General features: G+C 41.9%; 1 protein-coding gene and 1 pseudogene across 1 annotated transcript; both read left to right on the top strand.

The window, feature by feature from the left end:
- The window catches only part of LOC132879421 (E3 ubiquitin/ISG15 ligase TRIM25-like), a 53,541-nt pseudogene that overhangs the window by 26,282 nt on the left and 13,860 nt on the right, over positions 1-13,399 (top strand).
- On the top strand, positions 1,342-4,462 carry LOC132878024 (uncharacterized). Its single transcript, XM_060913636.1, has 5 exons — positions 1,342-2,804; positions 2,917-3,202; positions 3,291-3,505; positions 3,612-3,739; positions 3,870-4,462. Exons 1-5 carry the CDS (start codon positions 2,554-2,556, stop codon positions 4,211-4,213), a joined length of 1,224 nt encoding a protein of 407 aa, XP_060769619.1. The 5' UTR covers positions 1,342-2,553; the 3' UTR covers positions 4,214-4,462.

Below are 13,399 nucleotides of genomic sequence, written 5' to 3'. Positions count from 1 at the left end.
AGACGGTGCAAAAACGATCCGAATTGGCGTTTTCCAGACCGAGGCGCCATGTTGTTTACTTGTTGCGGCTGCTCTCGCGAGATTTGGCATGGGTTACATACAAGGTCAGCTGACTTGTAGAGCAAGATTTCTCGAGACTGAATGACCTTTCACCCACCGGCACGGAGCTTTTGACAGAAGTAGTTCGCGAGTTGTTTTTGTTGACACTTGGGCATTTAAAGATGTCATCCCGTGGCACGAAACGGAAGAAAGCCAAAGACTGTCCGGGGCAGAAGAAGATTACTTTTTTGTTTTTCAATGTTGACAGACAATTTGTTACAATTTCCCTCTCAGATAGCCTCAGAATGTCCCATCGTAGCCTCAATTTTTCAAAGGCTTCGCACGGCGGGGGGGGGGACAATCGGCACCATCTCCCCCCCCCCCCCCCCCCCCCCGCTTTGCTCCCTCGCCATGGTGAGCGCCCTCATACTAAATTTTTCTAGAAAAAACCCTGTTCATGACTTACTTTACAATCATATTTATTGTGTGAATCGAACATCGATCATATAGTCATGGGAGCGGCCATGTTTAATCACGTTTAAGCCACGTTTACCGTACGTTGCATTGTGGGAAGGTTCCATTGTTTCAACTTTGGTTTCTGAGCACACAATCATGGCGGCCGCAAAGCGAAAGGCCGATGGCATTAAATGACGTGTGATTTGTTAGTAAAGAGTGTGAGATCAGTATAGCTGCCAATCAAGTATTAAGTAGCCTATTAGAGCATAGTATGGTCTCTGAAATATTTTTTCCTATTGTAGCATCCTAAATAAGTATTACTGCTAGTCTTCTGGTTATTTCAGAGATACTGAAATAATGAAATGTATGAGGAGTCAACAAGTAGACCTTAGAGTCTAGGCTTGGTAATATGAGGATTATGGAGCAGATCTAGAATCTTACATGGGTTTGCTTTTTGGTTCTCACAGGTGCTTAACTTGACAGAAAAAATAAGACCAGTGCTAGATGTTAATTTTTAAAATTTTGTTCATGTAATCTATCACTTACTTTCAACTTGAATGAGTACTATTATCTAATAGGCTGCTTTCTACTTTTTGTCTTCGATACAATACATAGATTGGACCCCAGTAAAATTCCTACTGACAGCTTACCAAAACTACTGACAAGATACTGCAAGACTACTGACAGGGCAAATTTGGGGTAAACAGGTCTGGTGCGCTTTGTGTGTGTGTGTGTGTGTGTGTGTGGGTTCGTGTTTGCCATTTGACCTGATCTAAATGTAATGAGTTGATGTACCTAAGCACATAAGATTTTTTGTGCAAATCTGTTCTCTGTTCACCTGTTCAAAAGATTATTCCACAAACAAAAGGTTGGCCATCTTGAAAGTGTTGGCCGACAAAATGTAATTAGATCTTGTACCTAATGTGAAGTGTTGACACACAAGGTTTAGTGCAAATCTGTGTACCCGTTAAGAGGTTATGGGCCACAGTTTCACAGTTCAATAAAATTATAACTTATATGTGGAAGTTTGTTTTCTTTTATGCAAATATGCATTACTCCATGTGTAGCCCTAGCAATGGGAGGTTCTGTTATGCATCCAAAGGGAAAGAGTTGCACACGTTCAGATTTTCTTTCTATCTTGTCTCATCAATCCAACTCTTTGGGTAGAGTTGTCACTAACTTATATGTAGCACGTTCACTTGGACTAACACATACACTCAAAGATTACCTTGTTAAATTGTGAGAAAATGTCCAAATCCAAATTGTCGCTGTGGTAGTAAAAAAAATTGTGAAGGTAGTAAAAAGGTAGTAAATTCAACATAAAATATCTGTAGGAACCCTGATATTGTTCTTATTATTAAATTAAGAAGCAAGAGCGCTACACCAGCAATGATGATGTTTACAGGTAACTGGGTGCTTTGCTTGCAGCTATGGATTAGAGGCATGCACGTTCCACCTAGGAGTGTGTGATATTGAATATATAGCTGTGTTCACACATATACCGGTACAATAGTGGTATAACTGTATCGATACAAAGTATACCAGTTTAGTGCATCTGTCCACACTAGTGAGAAATGTTTGCGGTTCTCTTTCATGGTAGTTGAAATGCGCGTGCGCAAAATGTTTCCGTGGTTACCGAGTAACTTCCTTCCAAGAATATGGCGGATTAAACGACGTGTGTGTGCCAGACCTGCCAGACTCAGCCATTTGGTTTATTGATTGACGAGTCAAACACAATGGATAAAAACAAAGACCTCGTAATATTGGCACGGGTTTATGATAACACCCTTGAGGTCGTAACAAAATTCATTGATCTGCCTGTTTGTAACATTGGTACAGCTGACAGCATTTTTGCAAAACTGGAAAGCTCTTTGAGGTAAGTTGATTTCTCAGTCAAATTTGCTGGCGCTCTATATATATAATGGAATTTGCTGGCGCTACAGTACATATATATAATGCAAGTACTATTTTCTTAGTCTGGAGAGGTGGTTAGAAAGAGCATCAGTGAGTACTGTGAAATTCAGTGCTGTGAAGGTTCAATTTGGTTTTTAATCAATAATGCATTTGTGTGATTCTAGTACAAGAGGAATTTCGTGGGATAACCTGGTGGCCTTTAACTCAGATAATTGTAGTGTGATGAAAGGAAGGCACCATTCAGTCATTACCAAGTTAAAAGCCAGACAGCCTAATGTCCAAGATGTGGGATGCATTTGCCACCTTGCCCAACTTGCCACAGGCTGTGGCATCAAGGCAATGAAGGCCCGAGTCGAAGATTTGCTGGTTGGAATATACTCTCACTTTGACAAAAGGTGAGAGTGTAATTTTACATGGTTTGGTGATGATCCACTTCACCATCTTCACTACATTCACATCAAATTTTAACATTTACTATTGGCTATGTTTGTTTGTTTCCTGGCACAGTGCAAAGAGAAGTGAAATTTATAAAGAGTTTGTGAATTTCACGGACACCGAGCACTTACAGCTGCTTCGATACTGCAGTACACGGTGGCTCAGTCTATACACATGCATCCAAAGGGTGCTGAGTCAGTGGGCTGCCCTGCAAGCATACTTTAACAGCTGTGAAGATGAGCGGAGTGCCAAAGTGAGACAGCTGGCCAATTACTTGAATGATCCTCAAGTGAAATTCTACTTTCTCTTTCTGAGCACTGCTCTCAAGCCAATGGTGTTATTCAACACTTCTTTCCAGGTAAATGGGCTGAATGTTCCAATCATTGTACATAAAAGTAAGAATTTGTCAATTTATTTTGATTTGATCTTGGACTCCATGTATCTAGGCAGAGGGAGTGATGATTCACAAATTGCATGCTGAAATGAAACGACTGGTGAAGAGGTACATGGGGTACATCCTGCCGGCCAGACTGATTGTGGACCCTTTGACTGAGGTGTCACTCAATGAAGAACACCAGCTGCCAAATACTGAGCTCTTCGTCGGATCTGAGGCTACAGCATTAATTGTGAATGAAGACCTCTCCACAGCGAGAATCTATAAGTAAGTGAGGGCTTGATTTGTAATTAATGTAATGTAATTACACTTTGATGATTCCTAGTTGATATTGTTCTAATTGAGTGTAATTCTGTCATCATTGTGTTTTTAGGACAGCCAGGGCCTTCTACGTTGAAACCATTAGGAAGATGCTGAAGGTTTTCTCTCTTGATTCCGAGCTGCTGAAGGCGCTAACCGTGCTTGACCCAGCCTCTCGCCTGGATCTCTCACCAGTGACAGGTGAATTATGCTTTGTAATTTTTGCATTTACCTATCCAATCATCATGTTATAAGAATGCAGAGTCCAGCACCATTGACATTTTTAAAGTGATCTAAGGAAATAATGTGCATATTATGTTTTTGCTGTCAGTGACAAGGCTAGGTGAGATGCTTCCTCAACTAAGGCTTGATCCAGATAAACTGAGGGAGGAGCTAATAGACTACCAAGTTGCTGACGAGAAGGAATTGCCACAGGAGCAGAAAGTGGACAGATTCTGGGGCCTATTAGGGAAACAGTGCTTTAGTGAGATAGCTAGGCTTATGAAAGCATTATTGTGTATTTCCCATAGCAATGCCTCCTCAGAAAGAACCTTCAGCATGGTAAGGAAGATAACTACAGAGAACAGGTCAAGTCTGAGCAATAGTACTCTGTGCTCTTTTTTTGTCCTGCAAGATAAACTACACCAAACCTGCTCACAAGTATGCCCCTTCTAAAAATGTTCTAAAAGCGGCCAAGTCAGCCACCTACTTGTACCTACATGCCTCTACAAAAGAATAGGCACACTTGCAATACACACTGTCAGAAGACATACAATGTATACAATCAAGGGCATAATCAGTAGCCTACAATAAGTGCGGATGTAAAATTAAAGTTTTTTCCTATGATGTCATTGTCATTTTGTTATTGTACCATGTTATTTTGCTCTTACTTAATTTTTTAATAAATGTTGGAATGTGGATCAATACTGTGTTCAGAGTATTCACTTTATATACAGTGTGTGTATATATGTGTATTTTTATATATATCTCCAAAAAAAATCTCCCTTATTTTGCTACTGCAATGTTGGCAGGTATGCTTGCAACCCTTCAGCCTTCGCAACCTGTTCTTCAGATACACACCCAATCAACAAATTACCATCATTCAACACTCTGGCGTTATTTATAGCCCCAACCTGATTCTTAAGCACGTTCGTCAGTTTTATACACCGGCGCTTTAAGGGGGGGGGCCTTCGGGGGGCTCAAGCCCCTGGGCCACAGCCAATCAGGGGCCTCGTAAAGGGGCCTTGTAATATTAATAAAATAATAAACTGTCGGAATCGTGGGCCTACATTAATGTACGGATAGAAATAAGGTTAGAAATAAATGAGCGCACAGTAGCCTGCTGTAAGAGACATGGTGGATGTGGTTCGCGAAACAAACACCTACAACTGTATCAGAATAAAATGTAACAAAATGTAACGTCACGCACGAAAGCACGCCAAAGACTGCAGACTACTGACTACTGAGACACAAATTTAGAGGCTTTGAAAGATGAAGCGTTCACATGTTAGCGGGGCGCATAAAAGGAAAAAAAGAGAGAGATGCAGGTAATGATAGAATCGTTGCCTAAAGTCACAGACTTTTTTAAGGTAAGGATCACCAATCTGTTCAGAATATCAGCTACTTATCAGTTATCAGCCGTACCAGCAGCTAGGTTATGTGTAGCTAGGCTAGATATGCTATGTAACGGATAGCATATTACATTAAGGTAATAAAATGTCTAAAACGACATCATCTGAAGAAATTGAAAAGATTGTAGCCTATAATTTTCACAGTTCGGGCAGCAGACAGAGTAAGCATACTGAGGGGAATAGCAATACAAAGCTAGCGCAGATCCACATTTCTCGCTAGCTGTGTTGGGTGTGTTGTTAACCCGTGTGGATTTAAGTGAAATACTTGAGAAGTTCTGTGGTCAAGACAACGTTTTAAGGTAAGGACACTTGATTATTAATGTTTGCCCGCCGTGGCTTGTTGTTGACGAAAGGCCCACATGATTTTGCCTTATGCAGCTACTGCTAGCGTCATGCTTTGAACTAGGTTAAGCTCATTTGCGCTAAAGGATGGGTTTATTGAAGGACTTTGATGTAGCTAGTTTCTTTTTAAAAAATTGCATGCTCAAAACAGTATGCCCGTGTTCATCATGTTTAACTTTTTTCTTGATGGAGTGCATGAAATATTGTTGCAAGTGGTATTTCGATGCAGTCATGTCAAAAAGGCAGTTGAATGCACGGTCTTATTCAAGGAGAAGGAAGACTTGTATGATGCTTGAACATAGATCGGTAAAATAGACCCTAGTAGGACTTGGTTTCATGTATTTCGGTCTGTAGAGTTATGAGTTTGGCCGCTGTCCATGGTGTTTACGTTTCATGTGGCCGCCGAGCCAAGTACCTTGACTTGCAGTGAATGTTTGTTTTCATGCCGCCGAGCTATTTTTATGTATTTTATTTTTTAAAAGGACTTGTCTGTAAGTGTGTGTGTTTTATGTTTACAACACATAGGTCTACATTATAGCTCACGCGCGCTTGTGTGGTCATCTCTGGCCATGCCCCTGCATGAAAGTTACGTAGTATCACTGTCCTGTCCGTGGTAATAATCAGAACCGGCTCTGTAATGATAATGCTCGCGTTCTTCTCTCCCTCTGTGGTCGGATGTGTTGAGCGATGTGAGCGTGGGCCTTGCGCAGCTACGCTGAGCCAAACGTAACATATCGTAGGCTTCTAGGCTAATTACGCGCTTACACTGTAAATGCTTGACACGTATTCAGGCCCGGCGCCATGGGGGGGCGAAAGGGGGCGTCGCCCCCTCGTGGCTACAGCCCCGCCCCCTCAACGGAGACTCAGATCACCTAATTGTTTTCTTATGAAAATATAATGTATTATAGACGTGTTAATAATTTGCATTTTCAAATATGAAATATTAAGTGGTTGTGCACTGCACAAAATACATTTCACATAAATCAGTACTAAAACTGGCACGGCAGAACAAATCTGATTGGTTATGATTCTTACGTTGCAATCGTAGAATTCAACTGTATTAAGGTAGGATTATTTCAAAAAGCCTGAATTTAATATTAACCCTGTTTTAGACATATGTATCAATCCTAACTACTGGGGACTAGTTATTGTGGGTGTGTGTGTGAAATGCTGACACAGCCGCGCACACAGACCTGTGATAAGGACAAGGGGAGGGGTCGTGCGGGCGGGCGGGGGTTTTACATGCACACTTACAAGTGCACAATCCTGTAATATGCAGTCAGTTTACGGGAGTAGTCTTTCCCCCTCCGAATTAAATGAATTCAATCACAATATTGTGAATCCATTTTCTTTCTTTGTAGGCTAAGTTTATCTCCGTTTATGTTGGTGTATGTGTTCATATATGGTCCGCTTTGTGCGCAAATAGCGTAAGAATATGTGTCGTTGACGTCACCCCCCATGCAGCGGGGGTGAAAATTCATCACTTCAGAGTGTTTAGTCCCCTACACGCCTAAACTGGGATCGCGGATTAAGTGGTTAGCGTTGACTCGGTGCGAGTCAGGAAGGCTATTACTGGTGCAGCCGCGGGGTCTGTTGATTTTTTTAAATTATGATTTTGGCCGCCGAGCCAAGTAGACTTGCATTGGCGTTTTGTTTTCATGCCGCGGAGCTATTTGTATGTATTTTAAATGTAAAGGACTTGCCTGTAGGTTTGTGTGTGTTGTTTTATGTTTGGCATCTTTCCGGTTGTAACGCGTGTCTGTGAGAAAATTGGAGGGGAGGGTTAACAGGTGGGCACGGGGGTTGATAAAACTGCCCTGGTAATATGTCACATGATTTTCCCGTAAGCAACCTTCGGGGCCGTGGTTTTGTGGTTGTCGCAGTTAATTGTTTGAAACACGTTGTCAGACCGCCATCACTACTACACACTATATGAAAAAATATTTGCCCCCTTGCGATTTCTAATTGCCCCCTTAGGAAACTGTTCCTGGCGCCGGGCCTGCACGTATTGCAAATAAAATAAGAGTGTTTTCCTGGCCAACGGTAAGGGTAGGGTTGACAGGTAGCCTATGAGGAGCCTCAAAAAACCCAGTAGCCCCTGGGCCACGGGTGTTGATAAAGCGCCCCTGGTTTTATAGGATCCATATTCTTGATGCCACCACTTTCAATCCTTACAACCACAAAAGAGCACTTCTCCCTGTCTCTTCTCCCGTCACTGTAGTTTTAAACCTTTTCCTTAACTACCGACTATTATCATCTTCTTTAATGCCATCCATACTAACCCTCTCCTCCCCCCTTGACTCCCCGCCATGGCGGAGAACTTGCAAGGATATCGTATACCGGACCTATACAGGCCGTCGGCCGATATACTCTCAGAATTCTCCACACACAGCCTATCCCTACCCTGTTTGTATGCTTGAACACTGCAGCTCTTCTCTGGTATCAACCTTGACAATGACTCAACAAAGACTACCAACTGCAGAGCTCACCAGCCAACCAAACCAATCGCGTTGTTTAGCTAATGGAGTCGGCCTTGTCCGGGAGCCTCCTCTGAGCCCTATTGGAGCTCTCTCCAGCATGGCTGAATCCTGAATGACTCCTATTTGTATAAATAGGGGACTACATAGGCGGCAAAACGTAGTGTCTTTCCTGCCATGGAAGTGCACTTGTATACTGAAGAGGAAGCAATTTGCATTACAGCCTTGAATGAGGATTCAAAATGGCGGCTCGGCTCAGGAGGGCTGATAGAAGTGGCGAAACATTTTACTTTTTATCGTTTCTTTCACAACTTGAATGCGTTGAAACAAAAAAAAATATGACAAACGCCGCTTACACTAAAATATCGAGGGAAATTTGTAATAAAAACTTTACGGTCGGCAATTTCGACGCGGAAATTCTCGATCGGTCGGGTTACCGGAAACACACTTTTTTTTTTTTTTTTGCCTTCCATGTATAGTTAGCTAAATAACGTCCTCCAACCTGATTTTTATCCTCTCCAAATCAGCATCGCAACTATGCTAGCACTGTTCATTCATTATAATTTCATTTCTTGATAGAGACGGGTCAGACACAATCAGATGGACCTACTTGTTTGAGATCATGTAACACTATGGAACAGCCTTCTATTTATGTTTATTAAACTATTTCATATGCTGTAATGGTAGACTATCATTGCCGATGTATGACGTTTCAAAGCCAGATCATAATTTACCGCCACTGAATCCAGTGGTGTAGTGGAGATTTTTAAAGTGGGGGTACGCGATTCGTGACGTCATCGATTTGATATGTCAGAAGCGGTCGCCTTTGTTTGGTCGCCTATGTTTGGTCTGAATGATTTGTATAAATGTTACGTTCTTTTAACAACACGAGGGCACAAGAAGACACTTTTTTTTCAGACGTTTTTATGTGTGCAATTTTCATTCGTGTTTGTCAGTACAGCCCAACTGTTATGGCGAAAAGCCGCGGTTTATTTTGTCTCCAATAAATATGCCGAAATGGCTAAAGAGGAACAAATTCGCCTTCTCCTTCCGAATGCATCGTCGTAGACAGCACCACTCTGCTGCTGGAACTCAACATAAACCTTGCATAGGTTTAACATGGACTATCAGGCGTGAAGCCAAAATATTGGAAATTATGATACACAAACACCTTTGTTCATGTTCGATTCATGTTCATTTGAGCCGAGCTGCATTCGGAATTCGATATTTTTACTAGCCTACTTACTGCCGTGGCAACAGCTGCAGCATGTGTCCAGAAGTTCAAAAAAAAGTCATGTCACTCACTCACATCGCATACAAACCAGCAATGGGCTGAAATTTATTATAAAAGGCACCAATCGAATAAATCAAGCATTTAGTCTGGTGCGATTGAGGCACCTGCGTATACAAAATACATGACATGCAGCCATTGGGTTAAGCCCTACCATGCACTCCTTCTTAAAGACTTGAGTATTTCTTTAAATTTATTGTCATTTCACATTTTTGGATGTACAACAAAACACTAAGGAAGGCCACAAAGATTATGAATTTCAAATCATATATATATATATATATATATATATATATATATATATAATACAGTATGTGGTGAAATTATCCGCGTAAGGATGACCAGGCAGGCGATTATATCAGTTCTGTTGCCCTCTCGGTGCTGCTACCATGAACGCCCGGAAATCACGCGCACACACACAGAGAGAGACCCTACTGTTATTATTAGGCGATTCAAAATCATAGGCCTATACTGAGCAAAAATCGCATTAGAACTTCAAAGATCATAAAGCATTAAACCGACAGATCATGCTGCCTCGAAAGTGAAAAAATAAAATCCGTATAACTTACATTTGACGTTGGCTGTCAAGAGCGTATAAACTCAGGCCATTGAATGACAGTTTTTTTTTTTTTTTTTTTTGAATCTCACCTCGGGAGAAGTGGGTGGACGGCGTACCCCCGCGTACCACGCCCACTACACCCCTGACTGAATCCATGTTTCAGTTTTTTTTTTTATCAGACAAACTCTTCATATTGCACATTTTCACCATGTAACGCATGTTCATTTGATTTAATACCCCAGAATGCATCATTGCTGCTTAAACTTGGCAATAATTTGTCAAACACGGCTGCAGCAGCCATTAAGGTTTTGGCTGAGTCAGCTAGCCAGCCAATAATTTCATCAGCCAGCCATTATCCTGAAAACAAACGGCTTCGGGGTCTAAGTTGTTGTATCAAGTCGGATTGTTATTTACATGCCACACAAACTTAGAAAACAGTCATATTCATATGTTGTCGTTTTTACACACTGAATCCGAACTGTTGTGAACTGATTAATTTTCCGAGCTAATCTAACGCTGCATACCTCAAGGACAGTTTGATAGCTAGCAGCCGCTCACTGCATTGCAACCGCACTTCCTAATTGACATGGTAGCCGAACAGGCATGTTGTTTCCGTGACCACGCCCCCAGAGTGAATATTCATGAGTGAATTTTGCATGGTTCCGCCCAGTGGAAACCTACAGGAACCCTTTGTGTACCGCGCACGGAGCGGATTTTTATTTTCTCCAATCAGAAATATTGGTAGGATCCCGTCCAGACCCAATTCTACACCTCTGGTCTGTACAGCGGAGCACCGTGTTGTTGTCTTTTCCCCATTCAGTGGATCCCCTGGCTGGATAACTGTTGCATGCTGGGAAGCCCCGCCTCTGACAGAGAGCCGCGCGAGATGACAGAAAACAGTGCAGTGTTTTATTCAGTCATTGGGTCAAACTAATACTCTGGAGACTTCCCTATGGAGATGGACAGCACGGAAATGCCAAAATCACGGTGGAAAAATTACCGAGTTCATTTTCATTTACCGTACGATAAGTCGGTATATCAAATATCACGACAGGCCTACACACTTCACATCAATATATTTTGTGAAATAAACCCAACATGTTCACATTGTTCAGTTTGTTTTTCTCTTTTATTTTAGATTTCTGTTATCTGACTCTGGATCCCAACACGGCACATCGTCTCCTCATTCTGTCTGAGAAGAACAGAGCGGTGAGATGGAGTGAGAGAGAGCAGCGTTACTCTGATCATCCAGAGAGATTTGATTCCTGGTGGCAGGTGTTGTGTAAGGAGAGTGTGTGTGGACGCTGTTACTGGGAGGTGGAGTGGAGCGGTGCTGGTGTGTCCATCTACTAGGAAGTCTGTCTAGTCCTGGGGTGCCATGGTAACGGCCCGCGGGCCGGATACGGCCCGATTGGTCATCACATCCGGCCCGGTGGTTCATGAGACTTTTTTTTTTTAAATAATAAATTAATAAAAATCGAATGTTTTTTGTGTTTTTTTTCGTAATGATTTTAAATAGTGTTTCAATTTGATTCCATTTTCGTGTAATCCATCGGTTCGTTTTTAGCTGCTCTCTGCTTGCTGCAGCACGCGCAGGCGCAGTGACCCGGATTTAATGTAGAGTGGCGAGTTGTTGCTCGTTCACAAGATGTTGTCTAAAAAGAGAAAAGTTGATTCTGAGGGTCGCATCTTTCAGGAAAAATGGAGAGAGAAATACTTTTTCTGGGAAGTAGGGGGAAAACCTGTTTGTCTGATTTGTTCGCAACAAGTGGCTGTACCGAAGGAACACAATGTCAAAAGACATTACGAGACCCACGCCGACAAATTCACCGGGCAACGCAGGACTGGAAAGCTAAATGAGCTTCCCTCAAACCTTCAAAAACACCAAGCAGCTTTCTCAAAGTCTCGAGAGACACATGAAGGTTCGTTTTAATATCATACATCATCTTCAGTTCTCCTTTAATGTTAAATGCGGCTGTTTTCAAAGAGGGGTGTCTCAATATCTTTGTTGTACATTTTATGTCATGTTGGGGCAGTGAAGGCGAGCTACATCATCGCGTGGGAGATCGCAAAAGTGTCCAAGCCATTTTCGGAGGGTGCATTCGTCAAGGATAAATACGCATCTGTTGGAATCCAATCTTTCTATCAGTCATTGCCACCAGAGTACCCAATTATCACGGCCTTTGCCGGTAAAATACTCTGTATGTTCGGGACAACATATTTATGTGAACAGGCATTTTCAGTAATGAATATTAATAAATCGAAACTGCGTAGTCGTCTGACCCATGGACATCTCAACGATGCATGAAAATAGCAACTTCCCAGAGTCTGTCCCCCAGTGTCGACAAGCTGGTAAAAAGCAAAAGACTTCTGGCTTCCACATGTAAAATGTAGCTGGTATTTCTCCCCCCATGTAACCTTGTGCTGTGTGCTTGAGGGGGAATAAACAGGATGGGTGTGTGGAAATATATGTGGGACTTGACCAGCAAAGTTAATGTGCCGTTTGTTTTTATTGGTATGTTCAGTCATATTTGGCTCTTTTAAACTAATGCTACTGGATATTTAGTCACTTGACCTATTGGTGGAATTATTTACCCTGGCACTTCTTTCTTTTGACTCGTTTAGGCCTACTTGCCAATCGTTTTAATTGGCCTAATTAGGCCTATGCATTGACATGTTTTTGATGTGCAAGATCAATAAATCTGATCTAAGTCATTTACAGTTTACACTTGTGTTATTTGTGTCTTAGTCCATTTCTGTAGCATTTTTTTTTATAAATGTAGGCTACTTGCATGCTTAGACTGTCACATTTTCAGAGGGTAAATTGCTTTTGTCTGCCATCTTATTGTGCGCCTCGTTTTGAGGCTATAGCTTTACAATTCCTTTTGGGCGTATAGGCCTTCAAAAATCATATAAAATAATGTCCTTTTGTTGAGTTAGTGTCTGGTCTTTTCAGGCCAAAAGTGTAATTCGGCCCCCAAGGTCCCACTTGAAAAAAATCTGGCCCCCTTACCAATTTCACCCTGGCACCCCTGGTCTAGTCCTTCATCCTTCACCATATTCCAGTCCCCTCCCGATATTATATTTCCAGTTACATATTTAATTTTAAACTGCAAAATAACTTCTCTAATCTCTGTAAGAAGGGTTCTGTTTTGTGCTATGTTAGCGTCCATAAACATTTCCTAAAATTAGTGTAGAATTGTCTATTTGGAGTACGCATATTACCCAATGGCCATTGTTACTACTTTTGGTGGCAATTATTTTCCCGAGTGAGATATTGAGTAAAATTGCAACGCCTGCTGATCTTGATGTACCATGTGGGGAAAAAAAATTGCCTCCCCATTGAGTTGTCCAAAACTTTGTCTGATTCCTTTGAATGGGTTTCCTGAAGTAGTGAATGGGCTACTGAGCAACACAGAGCGATCAGGATGCTCTCTCTCTCTCTCTCAGGGAGCTGATGTCACCTGGTCACATGACCTGGGTTTTCCCCAAAAGTTTAGGGGAAAACCCAGGTCACATGATTCAGACAATTTCATTAGTTCAATTAGTTTAAAAGAAGAC

Source organism: Neoarius graeffei, chromosome 2 (genome assembly GCF_027579695.1).
Source record: "Neoarius graeffei isolate fNeoGra1 chromosome 2, fNeoGra1.pri, whole genome shotgun sequence".
NCBI lineage: Eukaryota > Metazoa > Chordata > Actinopteri > Siluriformes > Ariidae > Neoarius > Neoarius graeffei.
This window is presented reverse-complemented; position numbering and strand designations above follow the sequence as displayed.